At 41.4% G+C, this 20721-nt stretch overlaps 1 protein-coding gene across 10 annotated transcripts in view; it reads left to right on the top strand.

The window, feature by feature from the left end:
* Positions 1-20721, top strand: part of NEDD4L (NEDD4 like E3 ubiquitin protein ligase) — a 347299-nt gene that overhangs the window by 274581 nt on the left and 51997 nt on the right. For 6 of the 10 annotated variants that reach the window (XM_054032687.1, XM_054032689.1, XM_054032692.1 and 3 more), the window contains 6 exons: positions 3875-4007; positions 4281-4457; positions 9427-9501; positions 11968-12027; positions 19639-19770; positions 20300-20419. In XM_054032687.1, coding sequence (XP_053888662.1) covers positions 3875-4007; positions 4281-4457; positions 9427-9501; positions 11968-12027; positions 19639-19770; positions 20300-20419 — 697 coding nt within the window. The remainder of the gene's footprint in view (positions 1-3874; positions 4008-4280; positions 4458-9426; positions 9502-11967; positions 12028-19638; positions 19771-20299; positions 20420-20721) is intronic. The other 4 variants (XM_054032690.1, XM_054032685.1, XM_054032686.1 and 1 more) reach the window with 2 other exon arrangements.

Raw genomic sequence — 20721 nt, 5'->3', positions numbered from 1 at the left:
CATCCTCATCAAATGGGGATGTTTCTAGTGGGGTTCTGTAGGGCCCAGCACTAGGCCTAATGCTATCTAACATTTTCATAAATGATCTGGAAGTAAACGTAAAATCACTGCTAATAAAAAAGAAACAGAAGTAGGAAACCTAGTGGCTCATGTGATTGCTAGTAGACTGTGTATCATCTCACTCACAGGTCAGTGTTCCAAATATAGCCTACTCAGGTAATAAGGAAATGTGGTGATGAATGTTCTAGGGTCTGGATTTGTGGTGTGTGTGGCCTATGAATCACTTGTGCCCCTTGAGGCTGTAAATTGTAGCTGTTGAAAGTGATGGTTATGAAGAAACTTCTTTTCTTAATACGATCGCCTTGGAAGGCTACAGTTTCAAGCCTCAGGTCATAAGTGCAACTCCCCATTACTCCCAACATGCTCCATGCATCAGGCCTGAAGGGGAGAGAGGTGTAGGAACTGGCTGTTGTGAGCCTGTGCCTGCTTGGGGATCCCCAAAAAGGGAATTATAGGTGGCTTTCACTCCCAACCACTTGCATTTCTCGTTGGTGATTCCCCAGGAGGGAATCTCTAGCAGGCACAGAGCCAAAATATGTTTCCTTTGTCCCCCTCTCCACAGTCCCTGGTGCAGGGAGCATGTTGGGATTGGAGAGAAATTGCTGGAGCACAATGTGATTAAATTACTTAATTTTTACTTTGTGCAAAGTGGGCAGAGCAAAGCAGGAAATCTACCCCAAAGTAGGGTTACCATCCGTCCGTATTTCCCCGGACATGTCCGGCTTTTGCGTCTCTAAATAGCCATCCGGGAGGAATTGGTAACAAGGTTAAAATGTCCGGGGAGGTTTTCTCCCTCGCCTCCCTCCCTCCCTTCCATGCAGAGTGTGGCTGCTGATTGGGCGGCTAGGCCGATTGACCCACTCCCATTGGTCTCCAGCAGCCAGAGCCCTCCCCTGCTCCCCCCTCCCTCTCTCTGTAGTCCTGTGTAACACACAAACCGACCCACGTGGAGCCAGAATGGTAAGAGGAGTCGGTGGGGGGGGGGGGGCAGTCAGGGAGCGGGGGAGTGTTGGATGGGTCCCCAGCCTCCACCTGCCATCCCCCCTCTGCGCATCCCCCCCTCCGTGGGTCCCCCCTCCCTGTCTGCCTCTCCCTTGTCTGAGTGTACTCCCAAAGCCAGCAGCAACTGCTGTCTGCTGCCCCCGGGTCCTAGTGCCCCCATCCACTAATGGGAAAACAGGCTGCCCTTACCCTGCCCTTCCACCCTAGCCCTGAGCCTCTCCAACACCCCAAACCCCCCAGCCCTCATCCCCACACACCCTAATCCTCTGCTCCATCCCTGAGCCCCCTCCTGCATCATGAACCCCTCATCCCCAGACCCACAGCCCTCACCCCTGCATCCCCTCCTATCCCCAAACTCCCTCCCAATCCCCCTCCCCCTTCCGACACACCCCCTCCTGCCTTCAAACTTCCTCCCAAAGCCTGCACCCCCTCCCTTTGCACCGCCTCTCACCCCCAAACTCCATCCCAGAGCCTGCACTCCTCACCCCCTCCTGCACACCCACCCCCTGCCCCAGCCCGGAGCCTGCACCCAGCACCCAAACTCTATCCCAGAACCTGCACCCCTCCTGCACCCTAATCCCCAGCCCAGGACCTGCACCCCAGACCTCCTCCCCCCACCCAACCCCCCTCCCAGAGCCTTAGGCAGGTGGGGTGGGGAGTTCTGGGCACCACCAAAATTTCTACAACCCTGCCACCCATGCGAGTGGATAAGGGTCAGGGCAGTCAGGGGACAGGTAGGGTCCTGGGGGGGGGGGGCAGTTAGGGTAGGGGGTTCTCAGCAGGGGGCAGTCAGGGGACAAGAAGCAGGGGGGGTTGGGGTTCTGAGGGGAGCAGTCAGGGGGTGGGAAGTGGGAGGGAGTGGATAGGGCGGGGCTTCCCCCCCCCCCCCCCAGTGTCCTCTTTTTTGTTTGTGGAAATATGGTAACCCTACCCCAAAGTATTAATTGTGGCTCCTTGAACTTCCTGAAATAACACATTCAGTCCTTTATCTATGTGAAATGAGTTGGTGGTCTGAGGCCAGTTCTTTCTGAAGAGGCTTCCATCTCACAAAATCTCTCAATAACAACTACCATCCTTTGTTGGCAGCCTCATCAGAGAGAACCAGGATTGACTTAAGCATAGAGATGGAAGTAGCATCTCAGCTCTTGTGATGGTTCCTCCTAGCTCAGGAAATGATGTGCAGTGGTGGGGAACCTATTGCAGCTAATGGGGCAGGCAGAGCTAAAGGCCCATTCCCTCAACCAATGGGGCAGAACCATTGAACCCAGGCCACAAAAGAATTCTTGGAGCTACAAATGAAAAAAACAGGAATGGGAGTGAGGTCCAAAGTTAAAAATGAAGGAACCAGAAGGGGATGCTGAGCAGAGAACCCCAGGCAGCACCTCTGATCCTCTAAGGAGTCAGTGTTCACCACCCAGGGAATTCTTCCCAGATACATGACCGGACAAGGGACTGGAAATAGGTCCTGCAGTTGCAGAGCACACCAGAAGGCTTTATGACTTTGTGGGGCCACCAATGAGGTGTCCCTGAATGAGGAAGTGTGGGGGAAAATGCAACCAGAACCACTATAAGAGGTTCTGGAGGACCCAGAAGAGGGGCTGCAGCCTGGCATGTAGATGTGCACCAGGGTCTCCCTTTTGTTGCAAAAAGAACAGGTGTCAGGATTCTCTGAACTGTACCAGATGCACACTCATGGCTCCATAGAGGAGCTGCCTGCTAATATTCCCAGCAGGCCATGGAACCAGAGTGGAGTTCAGACTAGCCCACAGTAAGTGGTAGCAGGTCCCACCACTTGGTGTTGGGGCAGGACACAAAGGCAAGGAAGTGAATGTTCTTGGCACACAGTTCGGAGACGGACTGGATAGATGGCATTGAGCCTGCTCAAGTTGTATGCTGGGGATGCCTGGGGCAGCGGGTGATGAAAAACTCCAGAAGGCCAGGAGTGAGGGGTGAGCAGGGAACACTGACCTGCAGGACTCGCTTGTTATAAGCCACAGAAGTGGGTGGTCAAGGCTGCCATTGTCTCCTGCAGCACCTGATGGGTGATATGCAGGGTGAGTAGCCCCATGCGCTAGCCGAGCGCCACAGGGTCCACCCAGTCCCTCCAATCAGGACTCCAATTCTGGTGGCCCTATAGATCTGGTTGCTGAAAACAGCTTCCAGGTCCTGGGGAGGTTGTAGTATTGGAGCCCTGAGAGGTGGTGGAGGAAGGTGTGCACTAGCATGTTCTATACCAGACTACCTGCACCACAAAAGAATCTCTGCAGGGCTGAAGGCGGATGGCATGTACCTGTCCACCCCTCCAGGAGGGGGCTCAGGACACCTGCAGGGAGCCAGTACAGTGCCAGCCAGAAGAACTCTAGGATTGTCTTTTGGAGGCTGGCCAGAGTTCCTAGGGGGTGGGTGCTTGGTGTTGAACTGGTGCCAGAGCATGGGCAGGACTAGTTGGTTGATCACGAGCCCCCACAATGGTGGGGTCGTGTATGGAAGTGTGAGCTGCTCTACCGGTTTTATATATAAAGGATCTCAGTATCAAAAGTTGTCAGAATAGCTGCAATGAGTACTAAAATCTGTTCTTCTCTTTTTTAATTTAAACAGAAGTTTTGTGATTGACTTCAGGTTTTATTTGCTTTGGACTATGGGTTGATCTGTTTGAATATATTTTGACAGAGTTATGATATAAGAATTAATCTTATTGTGCCTTTTTAATTACTTGTAGATGGACAGAACATCTTGAATTACAATGTGTTAATTTAGGATTAATAGTTTTGCTGTTCTCCCCTCTATCCTTGCTCGTTTCTATTATGTCCAGTGACGTTGCATCTGATTCTGACAACAACATCAGACAGATAAACCAAGAGGCAGCCCATAGACGGTTTCGTTCTCGGAGACACATTAGTGAGGATTTGGAGCCTGAGCCTTCGGAGAGTGGAGATGCATCTGAAGTACGTACAGGTCTTGAAATCATTTCCTCAGCAATAAGAAACTGTTCTACGGTGTTACAAGAGTCCCTATAACTAAGTTAAATTCCTCCAAACAGATTCCTTTTCATTGTAAGTTAGTTAATACGTACAGCAATGTTTTCACACAATTTTTGAGGTAGCTGCCTGAGCCAAATTCTGGTGATAATTAGGTGGAATGAAAGTGAATGAGGTGCTTTTTCCAAAGCCAGGCAAATTCACATGTCTAACTTGCCATAATCTTTTTCCTTTTGTCAGCCCTGGGAAACCATTTCAGAGGAAGCGAGTCTAAGTGGAGATTCCTTAAGCCTGTCACTGCCACCACCCCCGGCTTCTCCAGTCTCTCGGACCAGTCCTCAGGAGCTGTCTGATGAATTGAACAGAAGACTTCAGGTCACTCCTGATTCCAATGGGGAACAATTTGGTTCTTTGATTGTAAGCAGTGCGCTCACCAGATATATTACTGAACTAACCTTGGTTACTTTAAGTCTGATATGGTCTGAATCATCCATCTGTGTAGGTAGTAGTTGGAAGGTATTATGAATCACCATTATTTTACAGTTGAGGGCTGGGATTCTCGTTTTAATAACCTTAATCTTGTCCCATAATTTCATATTTGAGGCTGAACAAGAGCAAGAATTATTATTAAATATGCATGTATCTTCTAAACAGTTGTAGACCGTGGATAAAATCCTGTTTCCACTGAAGTTAATGCAAGTTTTGCCATTGACGTCATTGGAGCCAGAATTTTATCTAGTGTCTTTAAAAACAAATCTGGCTTATAGTATGTTGTTGTTTTTTTAAATATCACCTTTTGATTATTAAAACAGAATATTTTAAAATCCTATTTACTTTTTACTGTTCGCTTTTTGCAGTTCAGTTAGAAATAGACTTGTCAGTTTTGATGTCTGCTTGTCAAGTACTGGCAAAATATTGCAACGTTGAGATGAGTTGCACACCACTGTGGAATGTTTATTTGGATGTCAGTGTGTGGTGGTTTTGTGTGGGTGTGTGTTTTAGAATTTTAAAAACAAATGTGGAAACACATCTCTTGATCTTCGGTTTTAGCAGATGCAAAATTTCAACTGAAAGTGTCCCTTTGAATTTGATTGTACAGCTTGATATGGTCAAAATGTCACCATTCAACGTAGTACTAAAAATAACAAACAATACTAATGTTACTTAAACAGACTTACCAAGTTTCACTCGTATGAAGGAAAGCTTCATCTATTTTGGTTAAATTTTAAGGCATTTTTTATTAAAATACTATACTTATTATGGATTTTGTAATTTGTTTCACTGAGATGAATTTTTTTTTAAATCCTACTAGTGGAAATTATCTTAGCTTTAGAGCACTGTTACAGTAATGGTCATCTTACAAATAAAAGATATTGCTTCAGTGTATGTTTGTAATATATTTTAAAACAAGTGCTATTCTCTTAAATTGGAACTTGGAAAAGACCTCACAATTTGAACTGGATCAAATATTAAAAGGCTTAAATAAGATATAATTGGAGCTGTTTAGTTGTGGTAAAATATGAAATTTCAGGGTTTTGTAAGATTTGTATATGTTCGCCCTCCTTAGTAAGATGAAAAGTTATAATTTGTATTTGTAGTATCTTATAATCAAGGCAAATTGATGATCATGATCATATCATGGCGGACGAATAATATAATTGCAATTGTGGGAATGTTTCATGTCTCTCAGATAAAATAAACAATGGTAAATATTGAATCGAACATAGGAAACTGAATATATTGTTGTCTCCCAGGACATCTTATTGTCATTCAGGAGATAAGAAACCTAAATTGAGATACGTTCTGATTAAGTGTTACTTTACAAAATTACAAAATTAAGTAGATGTAAATTCTACTCAGAGTCCATTTGAATAGATGTCTTATGATGATTTGAATGTCAGCTGCGGGCTAGTTTAGCAGACTCTGTAACCCCAGTCCTGCAGTCAGAACCACATGGTAGGGCCTGGTACCTTTGTGGATACCGACTGATTTCATTGGGACTCTATGCTGGGGACAGGAGACTAGCCACATGGAACCAATAGCTTTGACTGAAAAAATTGTCTAAATTAAGGTACATCAATAATAATTCTTGTTCCACACATAGTGTATGTGGCAGCAAAATGAGATTTTCTTTTTAAAAAACTGATTTTCACTTTGTATGTACTCTTAATTCAAACTTGCTAGATCAAAAATTGTATCTTTTGGGGAAAGACTGGAGGTTCTGAGATGCACCTTATTAACTTTCTTTATGTTGTTATTTATTTGTATTCCCATAGCACCTGGGAGTGTCAGTCTGAATCATTCTTTAAACAGGCCAGATAGTTTGTATATCTGTAGTTCAGTTATTCCATTATTCATATATTGTTTGCCAGTTGTCCTCTGCATAAAATGTCTGAGATATGAATTGTGCAAATAAACAGTCTAAAAATACCCAAGATCTATTTCTATGCATGGAACCTGCAATCTCATTCAGACGATATAGAAAAGCAATGCAATAAGGTATCCAGAAAGCAGCTGACACACAAACAGTGTTTGTCAGCTAAATTAATAGGCTTCTTATTTGCACTAATTCAGTTAAGAGGGAGCATTGCTGATGCTAGAAAGAGAGAATAGGGTTCCAAGTAAGAGGTGGTTTTGAAGCTGATTGATTTTCTTTCCATCTTGTGGAATTCTCATGAGTAATAGAAAAATCATTGACACTCGGCCTAATGCCTTGAATCTAAAGTCCAGATGCTAGTGTGTGACGCTAGTATGCTATATGGGGATATTATAAAGTGAATGTGTGTTTTAACCGGGAGGCAGTGTTATCCTAAGAACCTACCTTGTTAGCAGGTGTTGAGCCTGCCAGGTTTTGCTAAGCCCTGGTTCGTTGTTGCAGGTGAACCTTTAACCCTACTCTAGGTATAAGAGAGATTGGAGTGGCTGTCTGCACAGAGAGAGGGGATCTGGGAAGAACAGTCTTTGAGAAGGAACCCTAGTTGCTGCCAAATCTGAGAAGGCTTAGGGCCGTAATTTGTGTTTCATTTTGAGTCCGTTTGTTTATAAAGCTAATTTCCATGGAAGTAGCCTGTGTTTTGAAGTAGAAAGGGAAAGCCACCTGTTCAGGCTTATGTGTCAGTGTAAAAAGTTGACTGGGACCAGCATTAGTATTTTTAAAGATCAAGCAGGGTGATTCTTTGGGGGTCATCAATAAACTAGTCCCTTCCCCCCTCACAATAGCTCTAAAATGAGACCCATTTTAAATAAAAAGGGGATGGGAATGTGCAACCTTTGGACCCTCACTCTCTCTGCTGCACTGTAGCCCAAATCCTTGTGTTGAGGTCCATGCATGCAAAGGGTAATTCTCTTAAGTGTCTAGAACTGTTAGATCTCCATATGGTGCAGTTTTTTGTAATCCTGACCTATGTCACGTGACTGGAGCCAGGAAATACAATTCAGTCATTTACTAGTATTACTTTGTGTCACACTTAGTGTTGACAATTCTCGCAGTTATATCATGATAATCCATCTGACTCTCAGTCTAGTAAACTCAGATTTTTATCTTCAAAAAATATAGGTAAGAGACAGACAGAGATTTCCCCCAGCATAAGAGCTGGGCATGCTACGTATTGCATTCTTGAGGCTTCCTTTCATTTGTGGTTCAGAAATCCTATGGGAGGAGGACTTCTAAGATCACAGATGCTCTTACCCTTTGACCACCATTAAGAACTTTGTGGTGGTGATCTTGGTCTTCAGTGAGTTCAGACTCTGTTCCCCGTCAGTCTTTTACCCACTATGATAATGCCATGTGCTGCTAGGCTGTTTCTTTGATAGGGAATACACATGTCTTAATAAAGAACCAATTCTTTAAGGCAGGAAGAAGCTTGCACTGCCATGCAAAGCTCAAGTGGTAGGTACCCGTCTGCAGATAAGAGTGTCTCTGTTTCCACCAAATCCAGTAGCAGCTGATAAAAAACATAGGAAAACCTGATTTTTAAAAAAGAGGGAGAGCAGCACACACAGATAACCAGAGCACATGCTTAATAGTTATTAAATGTCTCTTTATTATACCACCTGTAATGTTTATTATGACTACCGATACTGTTGTGATGGATACAATATAAATACCTATACAGAATGACAGAAGGCTAAGAGTAATATCTATTCTAATCCTCCTAATGAATTGGTCAACTTCTGTGTTAAATTTCTGAGTTGATATCAATTACGTATTACTATTAACTGCACTTTCATCCCGGACTAGTGTCTGCACAGCAGTGGAAGATGTGACTTGCAGCCCGGGTAGACATGCCCACGCTTGCTTTTATCTAGCTACTATGCTAAAAATAGCAGTAAAAAGGCATTGGCACAGGCTTCAATATAGGCTGAACAAGCTCACACAGGACCCTGGGTACATACTCTCTGCTATGTCTAGCATGCTAGCTGGATTAAAGCTAGCCCAGGTATGTCTATTCAGGTGGCAAATCATCACTTCCATTGTAGTGTGGACATAGTCGCAGTCGGTATACAATGAATTCACATTTTACACCTGCAGTTGTTCTTACTATTTTAAGGTAGGAATTGATTCTTGGGAGTATGTTTGATAATGCATTCATCCTACCAATCCATGACCAGGGCATTGGGTTCCAGCAAAGACCCACCATAGCCGCTATTCCAGCATATGTTCTGGAATAGAGCTTTCCGCCCTCAATGCACAGGGTAATGGGGGCATTGGATCCACTTACACACTCCTGTGTGGGAGCAGCACCCTTCCCTGCCCTTATGTGGGTGACAAACGCAGCGTTTATTTGGCGCAGGGAATCTTGTGTAGATTCTTCACGTGGAGTGAATTCCATCCTATAGGTTAGTGAGGGGCTGCATTGGAGCCCCAGAGAGTCAAGCAAAGGTTTGTATTTTTCTTTGTACTGCCCAGTTCCATCCTATATTCCCTGAGGTCTCTCCTCTGAAGCTGCATACAAACAGACTGTCAGAAGCACCATGGGACTTTTACTCAGAATTTCATTTGGGGTCAGCCTTCCCAACTTGCTGCCGGTTACAGGACTGTTTAATCTGCTGTGTATTTTCCCGGAGAAGTTGCCAGCTAGCCAGCCCTCCACCCTTGAAGTCTGTCCGTAAGACACCCATGTCTTGACTGTTAAATAACAGGATGAGATGTGTGGCCCACTTCTTCCTGTTCCCGGTTAGTCCAAAACAAGCCAAGGGTGAAATGCTGAGAATTTAAGAGAATGGTTTTTGATTGTGAGACAAGATTATGTAGAAATATAAAGGAGATGGAGATTGCAGGGCAAGCCTGGTTTATTTTGAACTCCGAAAGCAATATTGAAAAATAGAAATGAATTTCCACATGTGTTTAATGCATTACAATTTAGAAGTTTCTCCTTTCTTTCAGCAGAGAGATCCTTCTTCAAGATTGAGATCTTGCAGTGTAACAGATGCAGTTGCTGAACAGTCTCACTTATCACTGGTAAACCAAAGCTCATTTTTATTTCTTCTATGCTTTGTTTTAAATATTCTTTGGTTCTGAGTGGAACCTTTTCCTGTTGCAATGGCTTCAGAATATTTATACATAGGTGGTAGGAATATGACTGTACCAATCGGTAACTGATTCCAAATTAAGATCATGTTGCATAGGTCAACAAAGTAATACGGTTAAACTTGTTTTACAAAAGATTAACTCAAGATGATTGAAGACCGTGGACGAAATCGTGGCCTCACTGAAGTCGATCCAAGTTTTACCATTGACTTTATTGGGGCCAGGATTTGAGCCCATGCATCTAGTTCTGTCCTCGTTTATATCTCTGCAATCTGGAGTTGCGTGTCGCAGAGGGAATTTGGCCCAGTGCTATTTTTTTTTAAAAAACTAATGCACACATTTTGAAATAGACTTATGCCTGGGCTTACAGGTAGCTATATAATTAGAATTGGGCAAAATTGGTGACATTTTTTATTAAATTTGAGAGGTGGGCGGAGGGTTGCTTTTTTGTGTTTTGTTTTTTTGGAGGGGGAGAATAGTGGTTGTTATACTTGAAAATTCATGGACTGTTTTGTGCATGGGTTTTTGTTTTTGTGTGTCAGTATTATTTAAAGCCATTCAAAATTTGCACAGAAGTGTTATCATAACCTTTTCTGGCCTGTGAAGAAACGTAACACGAAAAAGAAATAGACGCACACCCGTAGAGGTGGTGGGAGCGGTGAGGAAATCAACACTTTTTGCAAATGTGAAAAAATTTGCAGCATGTTGCAAGTCAGTTGCCAATTTAAATAAAAAGAAATTGACCAGTATTTCACCCAGCTTTAACAATCCCCTTTATGAAGGGCCATGTAAAACCAAAATCTAACAGTCACAATAATTTTCTGACCAATATGATATAAGTTAACAAGTCAAGTTTTCCTAATATAGTAGCTAAGAAATTAACTGAATCCCTTTAAACAGGAAAAGGATCCACATCCCAAGATGGTTCTTAAACAGGAAAGGTAGCTTTGGGTTCTCTTTTACTCTATATTTATGTAGCACTTTACTGCTGATGTCCTCCAAGCTCTACATTTTTTTCCATAGAATTGGGCAAAGTGGTGGTGACACGGATAAAATGACCTATAATAAAATTGAAGTAGATCAGCATTTGACTATGGCTGGCCAGAATATTGCATAACAGATGACATTGCAACGAAAAAATAACAATATTTCCTGTAGAACTTTCTGCAGAAATCTTTTCCCCCTTTTTTTTTAACCGGAACTGTAAATATAGACATATGAATGAAATGGATCATTAGAACTTGCTTCTTCAGTAAATAACAAAATATGAATAATTGAAGGCTTACGTTGTCATTTTTTTATTGTTAAATTGGTGTGATTCTGCCATTTTAAATTTTAAATTGGCTAATTTTTTTATATCAATTTGTAGTTAAACAGTTGACTTTTTTTTCCTATTTTTATTAATTCACCATAAAGCTGGAGAGTATCTAATGATTCTATATATGTCATGATGAAATGGTGGCTTTGCAGTAATAGATGTTTCTGTGAGTGTTCAATGGAAATGTATGTAAAGTACTACCCAGCTACTTACTTATCCTCCTGCATTAAAAATATTATGGCTCTCAGCAAAAGCATACTTTAACTGTCTCTTCTCTCTACTATAAGTGATTGGCTTGTGCTGGAATCTGTACCCGCGAGCTTCTACTTTTTCAATATTTTTGATTCACTCCTGTCATTTGTGGTTTGTGGGTTGTTTTAACTGGTGTATAAGGTTAGGCTCTGTTATGACTCTTCCTTCAGTTTATTGTTTTAAAATGTTTACTAAATGAAATTAGGTGCTCAAAACAGTAGTATAAAAAGCATTCCTTTAAAACTGGGACATACTTGATCTAACCAATCATCAATCTCTACTGAACTAACAGTCATTTTTCTTCTAGCAACTAAACCCTTACTTTATTTCTAATTAAGCTGTCTGTCCCGGAACATATTGCTCCTTACAGAAAACTTGGAACACCAATTTCTTTTATTATTATTCTGATTCTGACTTTTCACAGGGCTGTGCACTCACTGCTGGCCAGAAAATTGCCTCTTCATTTCTAAATGTCTGCGCTTTATGCTTGTAGAGCTGAAGATGTAAAATTGTTTTTGTTTGGAAAAAGTAATTATTTAAACACCTTACATTATAGCACTAGTGTATATAGAGAGCCCTGCACCACAGCTATTTGACTAGTGCCTCAGTCTTTGAATTTATAAGTGATATGTTCATCTGGGTTATCAGTGATTGATGGCTTCGTTTTCCTTGCTGCTGTCTTTTATTTAACATAACTTCAGTCTAATTGCTTTCCATTACAAAGTGTGAGAGAATGGCTATGATTCCTTATTCCTGAAGATGTGAGCATAATCTATTACCTTCATCACTAAACATACTTATCTGTAACATTAATTATCATTTAACAGCAGAGTGGTCCATCTAGGAGAGCTCGTTCTTCAACTGTCACAGGTGGTGAAGAACCAACGGTAATAATACTCTTTATCAAACACTTTCTGTAAATTAAATATGGGTTGGGTTTAGCATCTTTTATGACACTGGACATTTTTTCACACAGCAGCAGTGTATTGGTCTAAACTTTTCAGAAACCATAGCTAAATTTTAACATTTGTTTTTCACCTGTTACACTTGAAAAAATTATTTCAAGTATACGATAATATCACAGTAATATTAGCTTACAGTAAAGATATGGTTATAATGCAATTGATTTTTAAACAGAATGACACTCAGTAAATATCATTGACTAGTGCTCAAAAATTGAAAGATGTAGCACTTAATTTTTAAATGCAATACTAATTGCAATGTAGATTATACAAACAGACCCTTTAAATATGGCACTTACCATTTGCACTGACTTAACACTAGACTAATTCAGTTTTATTCTTAGGCCTGGATCCTGCTTTGAGAACCATGCAGCAGAGGGGTTTACACTGTAATTCTCAATGTAGTTAGTATATGGTCTTTGTTTACTACCAAGTTTTACTTTCCTGTTATCATTAACTAGCCCAGTGCTGGATATTTGACTCTGAATGGTTCAAGAAAATATTCTACAATGTTTAAATTGGAAGTTTTATATCCTGAAACCATTTTTCATAATACATTGTCGTTTGTGAAGCTATCCCATACACTTACAATCTGATTAAATGTGAATTTAAAGCAAGTGGATTGTCCAATAATAAATATATTCAGCTTTTATAAATATATATGTGCACCAATGAAAACCATTTTATTTTATTTTATTTTTTGTTGTTGTGGAAGTAGCATGAGGCCCTAATTCAGGGATCAAGGCACCATTGTGTTAGGCACTGTATAGGTTCTTTATTGAACTTTTAAGGAAATGTACCTTGAATTAAGTGTCAATACCTTTCATAAACATGGAAATGCCTTTGATATCTGTGGAAAAACTGATTAATAGCTACATGAAGCAGGCAAAATGTTCTGTATTGATTTCTAATGTAATGTTGGCAGATAGTTCCATTAATTACACATGCGTTTTGTACAATTTTATATTCCTCTAATAAAAACTGAATTCAGATTAGAGCTACTCTATGCATGCCTGGTCAGTAACGCCACTGTATTCCAAAATAGGCATACGGTGTTGCTGTGATAGCTAAATATATTGGTGCATAGTACAAGGAAATTCTTGTTGAATTTTTACATTCAAATTGATTTGGCATTTACCATACCAATGTAGACCTTCAGAGTTTAGATAGCACGTAGAAATTAATGCACAAAATATTAATGTACAGTGTAATGATACGAGATCTGTCTATTGTATTGCAGGGGGCCTTCTTTTTCACTTAAGTCAATTACAGAAGATGAGCAAAATTTGATACATGATTATGTAAAGTGGATGCTTCTTTGAATGTGTGTTGATGTATATTTGTGTGTGTGTAAATACATAATGTTTTTTAATTGGATTGCTTTTAAGAGCTTTATTGAAAGCTTCAGAGGAAACTGAATACTTTCCCTTGAAATGTTTTATGGTAAAACTAGACTGGACAAAGCACTGGTTATCACAAATGGCAGGAGCATAATCAAGATTACTTGAATAAGTGTTTCCCATCTCTGATTTATCTTATGAAAGGAAACCAGTAAAGAAAATTAAGTTTACCACTGAGAATGCATAAAGTACTGGTAAAGAGAACTGAAAGTTCTAATTTAATGTGTTTTAAATGAATTGCCTCTGAGTCTCTATTTTGGTTTGCAAAGCTCAGTTCATTTTACAAAGGAATGCTGCCAGTAACTGGATTCAGTTTATAAGGAGTGAGGAGACAATAAAAAGGAAAAGACATGTTGCCATGTGAACTTTAATGGTTCCACCTCTAGTGACTCTTTCCTTTGTGACTCTGTCCTCATAGCTCCCTGTAAATCAAACCTGCTGTTGGCAATATTCACTAACAGACTTAAAACAACATTTTTCAGCTCAACCACATGAAGCATGTGCCCTTAAATGAGAGAATTCTCTTAGCACTGGCTACTGTAATAGTTCAAAGAAGAGTTCTGGAACTGATAGGGAATCTGATCAGAGAGTAGAGCAGATGAAAGAGCTACTGAATAATATGTTGCTGGCGCTTTAAATAAGGAAACTAATGCACCTGGGATTTCAACAGGGATCTGTGGGCGACAGAGAGAGACTGTGACCCACAGTGCATTGTCATCCACTTTTTCAGTCTCTGGGACAATCATTTTCCACTGTCCTCAACTTGCTTTACAATATTTATTTTTATAACCGGGTGAATGTACAACACAAGTTGCTGTTTATAAGGCTACACAAAAAAGAGGATGTTAGATTGCAGTGTAATCATGATGGTGAATCAGGCCTGAGAGGTTTGTGATGTTACTGAACACACAGGTATCTGTAGAGCTATGTAGCCTTACCTCAGGCCTCATGCAGAATATGCCCCATGTGCAGAATCTGTAGAGCATCAGCCTTAAATTCTTTGGTGGGTGTTTTATCAAAAGTAACTGGAAATTTAGATGCCACAATATTTTTAACAGGAAAAATAAACTTTTATTAAAATCCCTCATGCCTGCATACAATATTCTGTCAGTAATGCAAGAAAAAACAAGTGGGAAACTTTAAACCTGTTAGATTTCAAGGTGGTTATGCACAGAGTGATTGAAGCAGGGGGATAGCAATGTTTATGAAATTAAATGTAATCTGCCATGCATCATGCAGTTCACTTAATTTGTTTGCCTCCTTCCATCCTCTGTAGGTATAAATGATTTAAATTGTTTCTAGGGTTTTCTTATACTTTCAGCCACATTACTGTTGTGAATGACTTTCATACCTGGTAATGGAATTTTTTTTTCTCTTTAAATTGAACATAAATACTGTAGTGTTCTATAGATGAGAATCCAGTAGTGATATTTCTTATAAGATATTTACATTTCCTTCATTTAAACAATTACTCCATGTGTTTTTCTATCAGTGAAACCTCATGATTTCTGCTGCATTAAGCTGCTTCCATGATACATCCTACTAATACCTCTTCGTTACAGTTTTCCAGTTACCATGTTTGGCATTTTAGTTTTGAAATACTGTTTACTGTGTCAGCTTTATGTGGAAAGTTGAAGATTTTTAAAATACCATAACAGATAATAATTCAATACAGTCAGAATTACACAAAAAGCATTTCCACCATATAAGGGAAATTAAATGTTATATCAAGGTATAAAATGCAAAATATATTTTGTAAGATTCACATACAGATAACGAGGACTGAATTGGAACAGAGGGGATACATATTTTCTGAATTTCCAGAAGAGTGATGCATGTGAGCTCCTGAATGTTCCTCAGTTTTAACCAGTGGGGGAACAATTTGCCAGTTTTGTAGGATAAGAATAACACTTTATGATGGTGGTGAATTTTTAAACTAAATACAGCAAGCAGCAGTTAATATTAACATGTTGGTTTGCCTCCTGTTAAGAATTATCTTACCCCTTCCTCTGTGCAGGTGGTAGTCTTTTGTCAGACTTAATCAGGTGGAATACTTTCCAAAAATAGAATATCTGTGTCTGCCTAAAAAGAATTAGGTTCCACCTGTCCTAAGATGCTCAGTAATTTTCAGTCTAATTTATTCCAAAAAATTGGTTGGCTTTATTTATCGATCTGTCTTGAAAAAGTCTTCAAAGGGCTACTCATCATGTTACTCATGTACATTACCTCTCTCTTATATTCAGACTTCTTCCCTTTTTATGAGAGCTCAATATTTATAGAACCTCCTGGATGGTTCTCCATTGTCATCGACTACATGACAGCATATACTCTCAGCCTCTTCTCCAGACTGTGATATCTTTGCAAGATCAAGCCCTTGATACGTAGATCTTGAAAAAGTACCGACAGCCCTCAATTCCCACTGACCTCAGCTTCTCCGTACCGCACAGGAGTATCCAGTACCTTGCAGAACTGAGCCTCATTTGAACTATTAGGATTTAAAACTCATGAACAACATGTGCCTCCTGATACTTGGGGGGGCACAATGTAAAGGGCACATCTGACTGCCCCATGTATTGCTACTGAGAGGGACTTTCAGCCCCACCTTCCTGGGCCAGGGCAGCCAATCCCGCCAGCTCCTGGGGGGCTGGGGCCACATGGGTAGGGAGCACATGCCTTTGGGCATGGCTGGGGCCAGCCCCGGCCCAGGGAGACTCACAGCAGCAGTGTCTTCCCAGAGCTCGTGGACATCTCAGCAGGGGTGGCATGAGCAATGCCCCTACCTCTGGCACAGACCAGGGAACCTGCTCCCGGCACCTTCCCCAGCAGTCCTGCACCCAGCCCAGGGACTGCTGTGCTCTCCCTGCCCCACCAGAGTTACTTGTGGGGAGGATGGGGGCTCTGCACGGTTTCTGGCTCACTTGGCTGCTCTCCCTGGCAGCCAGGTCCAGGTGGGGAGAGGAGGCAGCGAGAAGGAGCCACTTCTCCCGCTGGCTGAGGGTGGCTGCTCCGGGTCGCTGCCTCTGTGCAGCACGGCAGCTGCCTGAGAGAGAGTCCGCCTGGGGAGGTGGCAGCCCCACCCCCTCCACTCCCTGCCAAACCCTGGCTGCCAGGGATGGGAGGGCCGAGGGAGATGGAAACATGATGGCAGAGGGCTCCGGGTTCTCACAGGCAGCTGCTGTGCTGCACAGAGCGGCGACCTGGAGCAGCCACCCTCAGCTGACATAAGAAGAAGCTCAATTTCGCCTCTTCCGCTCCCGCTTGGGCCCAGCTGCCAGGGACAGTGACTGAATGTGCCAGGGGGCAGGCGGAATGGGAGAGGGACAGAGGCTCTGTCCTTCCCCTCCCTCCCCCCCGACAGGCTGAGCAGAAATCTGGGGGGGCACTTGACCCTGCATGTTGCCTATATGCCCACAAAACATGCTCTTGGTACATCCTTGCTTACTGATACCTGAGATCAGGCATTGGTATAAGAAATACTCCCTGGTACTGAGGTATCTGTATATGAAAAGTAGTTCAGTGCAGAATTTCAGAGGCTCTGTCCCTTTGCTTCCTTAGCTTCCTGATGTGCTGAAGGACACCATGTTCCTCTCTTCAGTTTTCGCATGATAACACTCACCTCTGATCTCCACCATTATTTCTTGCTATTGGCAAAAGCATCAGAATGAGAACTGGCAGTAATGTAAATGGAATCTCAGTAGTTAAAGAAACTGCTGCTTTTTACACAATAAGTAAGGAAGATTGCACACTGAGAACCAGCAGAAAATCCTTCCCCCCTACAATACTTTAGTCCTCCTGTTTTCTTGCGCCTTTCTTTAGTTGTGTACCTTTTCCATGGCTTACTTGAAATCGCAACATCACCCCCTATGCTGTTAAGCAAAGATGAGACCTTTCTAGTCTGATTTCTGTCTAAATATGGAGCAAGAGCATGACGAGCTTGTCAAATCCGTTCTTTCCCTTTTTACTTAACATCTGAAAAGAATGTCAAAGATGTAAGAAATGTTCCATCTTCAAGGTGTATATGGACCTTTGGCTTGTGTGCTGGGAAATTGCCTTAAATGTCTGGCGTCATTGCACAGCATAAATGAGCATTGGAGGAATCTCTCCTCTAGAATAAAGGGCAACTGAGCGTATGCATGGGTTTTTCCGCCTACTTCAATTATATGCAGCAACTGCAGGTTGTCAGGCAGTGGCAAGACTTTACAATCCCTTTCTTCTGTTCATGTTTTTGTTTTGGTGCTTTAATGTGGCTTCTTTTAGAAATAGGCTTGTCTCATCTTCTCTTATCCAAACAGGCTTAAAAGAGCTCTTAAATTTTCCCTTGCATGCAGCAGACAGGGTTCCCCCTCCCACACACACAGTGTTAAAACTAGCACAATGGCTATGTGCAGCTTGGACACGAGCATAGACTCTTTCTCTGGCTCAGCTGTCAGCCCCGTTTCTTCCAAATCCAGATACTGGCACTTGTTATAACATCAACACTACAACACTCAATGTGAAACTCACAGGCTATGAACAGAATAAGTTTAACTGCTTAAATACGGGCATTCTCCCTAGCCACCTTGCTCTGCTTCCACATCCAATAAAATGCTGGCACAGCTCCTCTGCCTTAACATCAGTATTTTTATTTTGACTTCTGTGAGGGGAAGTAATTTGTCCTTTCATATATATAAGATAATTCCACATCTATTGTTGCAGTCCACACAAGGAAAGCCATTATAAAAAGCAGATTACTGTAAGAAGGGGCCTTAGTACACTTTCTTATAGCTAGAAAGCTGCCTACTTCTAAGGGGATTAGTGGTACTGATGCTAAAATAAAGCATTACATAGAAACTGACAAGACAATTAAGCTCAGGCACTTGCTTTCTCTTTCCGGATCTTCTGATAGAGACATTTGGTTTCATCATTCTCCCGCCAATCAAAACTTTGTCATAAGAAAGAAGAAACTCCAGAATTTAAAGATTCTCTCAATAGTCTAGGCTTATTGAAAGGCTACTGCTGACTCCCTGCATATTCTTCAGGTCTCTCACCACATACCTTTGGATTAATTAGAGGCCAGAATCTTGTCCTACAAAATGTAAAAGGTCTTTTCAGCAGAAAGGTCTCCTGAAAATAATTAACCCAGTGAACACGATACAAATTTACTAAGGGCCAGATGCTCATTGGAGTTACACCAGTTTACACCAGCTACGTATCAACCTGTGACCGGACGCACCCTCACCACTTGTCTGGCGCCTCCTCCTGGTCACTCTTGGGATTAGCTCTCGAGGCTGGTCTTGCTTGCACCACCATTATCTGTATGTTAACACATTTTAGAGCCATGTCCTCATTTTCCATTGCTTGCTAATATGCTCCCTATAGTAAGGGAGTTGGGGAAGACAGTGGAAGAAATGCCTTTTCCCATACTGATGAGACACATGTCACTTTGTATTTTGGGGAGAAGTTGCAGGAGGGCACGACCATGGCTTTATCTTTAAGTTGGATACTGAGTCTCAGAAAATTTAAGCAGGACTTCCAACCCTGAATCTGTTTGCATTCTTTCTTAGCACTTACAAACTGTTGCCTGAACAATAACGAATTAATCTATACTACACCCTATGAGGTAGATTATTTATTCCCTCCATTTTACAGAGGTGGAAACTGAGAGGGGTTGTGATTGACCTAAGGCTGCTTACCCAGTCCATAGGAGAGCCCAAGTGAGAATTTAGGAGTTCTTGACTTTTCCTTTAGGCTACGTGGCCTCTCTAGCAGTGACTCACGTATATCAACTTTAGTGAATAAATACTACCTCTAACAAGGGGAAAACTTTTTTATAAAAGTGAAAGCAGTTCCTATCATAATGTGTAGTCTCCTGTTTCTTTTGTAGCTCCTTTAGTTTCACGACGTGGAAGCTGAGCTGTTTTCTGAACAAAGTGCCTGTAGCTATGCAAATGTGAACCAGAAGACCAGAAGGGAGGAGGGTGTTGGGTCAGATATATGAAAAAGAGAGCCTGTGTTAGAGAGAAATTTGAAGAAATGCATTTCAAAATTTTCCACTGTATTTGATTGTAAGAATTGCATAAGTAGACTTCTTCTGAAGATAATTCATTTTTTTCAAGCTGCCACAAAATAATGATACACAATTGTTTTGCATAAACAGCCATCAGTGGCCTACGTACATACTACACCAGGCTTACCTTCAGGCTGGGAAGAAAGAAAAGATGCTAAGGGACGTACATATTATGTCAATCATAACAATCGAACCACAACTTGGACTCGGCCCATTATGCAGGTATGGAGTTTGCTGTTGAAATTAAACAATACAACAGAATGCTTAAAATGTGTTGGGTCTAGCTCCATTTGAAAAGCTGTTTTAAGGTTCTTAAGCAGAAACAGTCTATGCAGTGCAAAGGCAATTTAGAATAAAGTTATTACATTTAACCAGGAAGATTTATGGTGATTAAGATTATTTTTGCTAAATATCTCTTAGGACCAGAATAAAGATATAAATTGAGTTTATAACTGCAGTGGTGAGAAATGAGAGAGAGAGTAAATATATTCAGACATATTTTAGAATCAAATTCAAAATGAGGATTTTAATCTATGTACTAATAAAGCCATTTATAGTAGTTTGTTCTTGTCTAAGCAGTTCATTATTTAAAGCATGAATCATTTTTAATTCCATTGAACGTGCTCTTTGAAATAATATATTTAAAGCTTATTTAGAAAAGGATTAACAGAGTATTGATGGCTTTTTTTTTTAAACAGCCTAACGGCAGATAAACTGACACTTAGCTAACTTGTTCTTGCCCCTGAAATAGCTTGCAGAAGATGGTGCAGTTGGGTCAGCAGCAAACAGTAACAACCATCTAAGTGAGCCTCAGATAAGGCGGCCTCGTAGCCTCAGCTCACCCACAGTAACTTTATCTGCTCCACTTGAGGTAAGAAGTCCTGTCTCATGTGACAAAGATCACTTCTGTCCTGACTTCTCATTCTTTCTATTGTGTTTATGACCTTTTATTTTCATTCCATTTTTGCAGCCAACACATTCTTCTCTCCTGATCTGTTAGCTTTGCTTCTTGATGATGATATTTTCTTCTGGAGTTTTTTTCACATGCATCTTCACTTTGTACAGTAACACTGCCTAATTCTTCTTACTCAACTCTCACACTCCTTGCGTGGCGTGGGGAATATTCTTTCTCCATTGCTATCATTAGTTTGTTTCATTTGTGTGTGCATATCC

The sequence above is a fragment of the Malaclemys terrapin genome, chromosome 6 (assembly GCF_027887155.1).
Source record: "Malaclemys terrapin pileata isolate rMalTer1 chromosome 6, rMalTer1.hap1, whole genome shotgun sequence".
Lineage (NCBI taxonomy): Eukaryota > Metazoa > Chordata > Testudines > Emydidae > Malaclemys > Malaclemys terrapin.
This window is presented reverse-complemented; position numbering and strand designations above follow the sequence as displayed.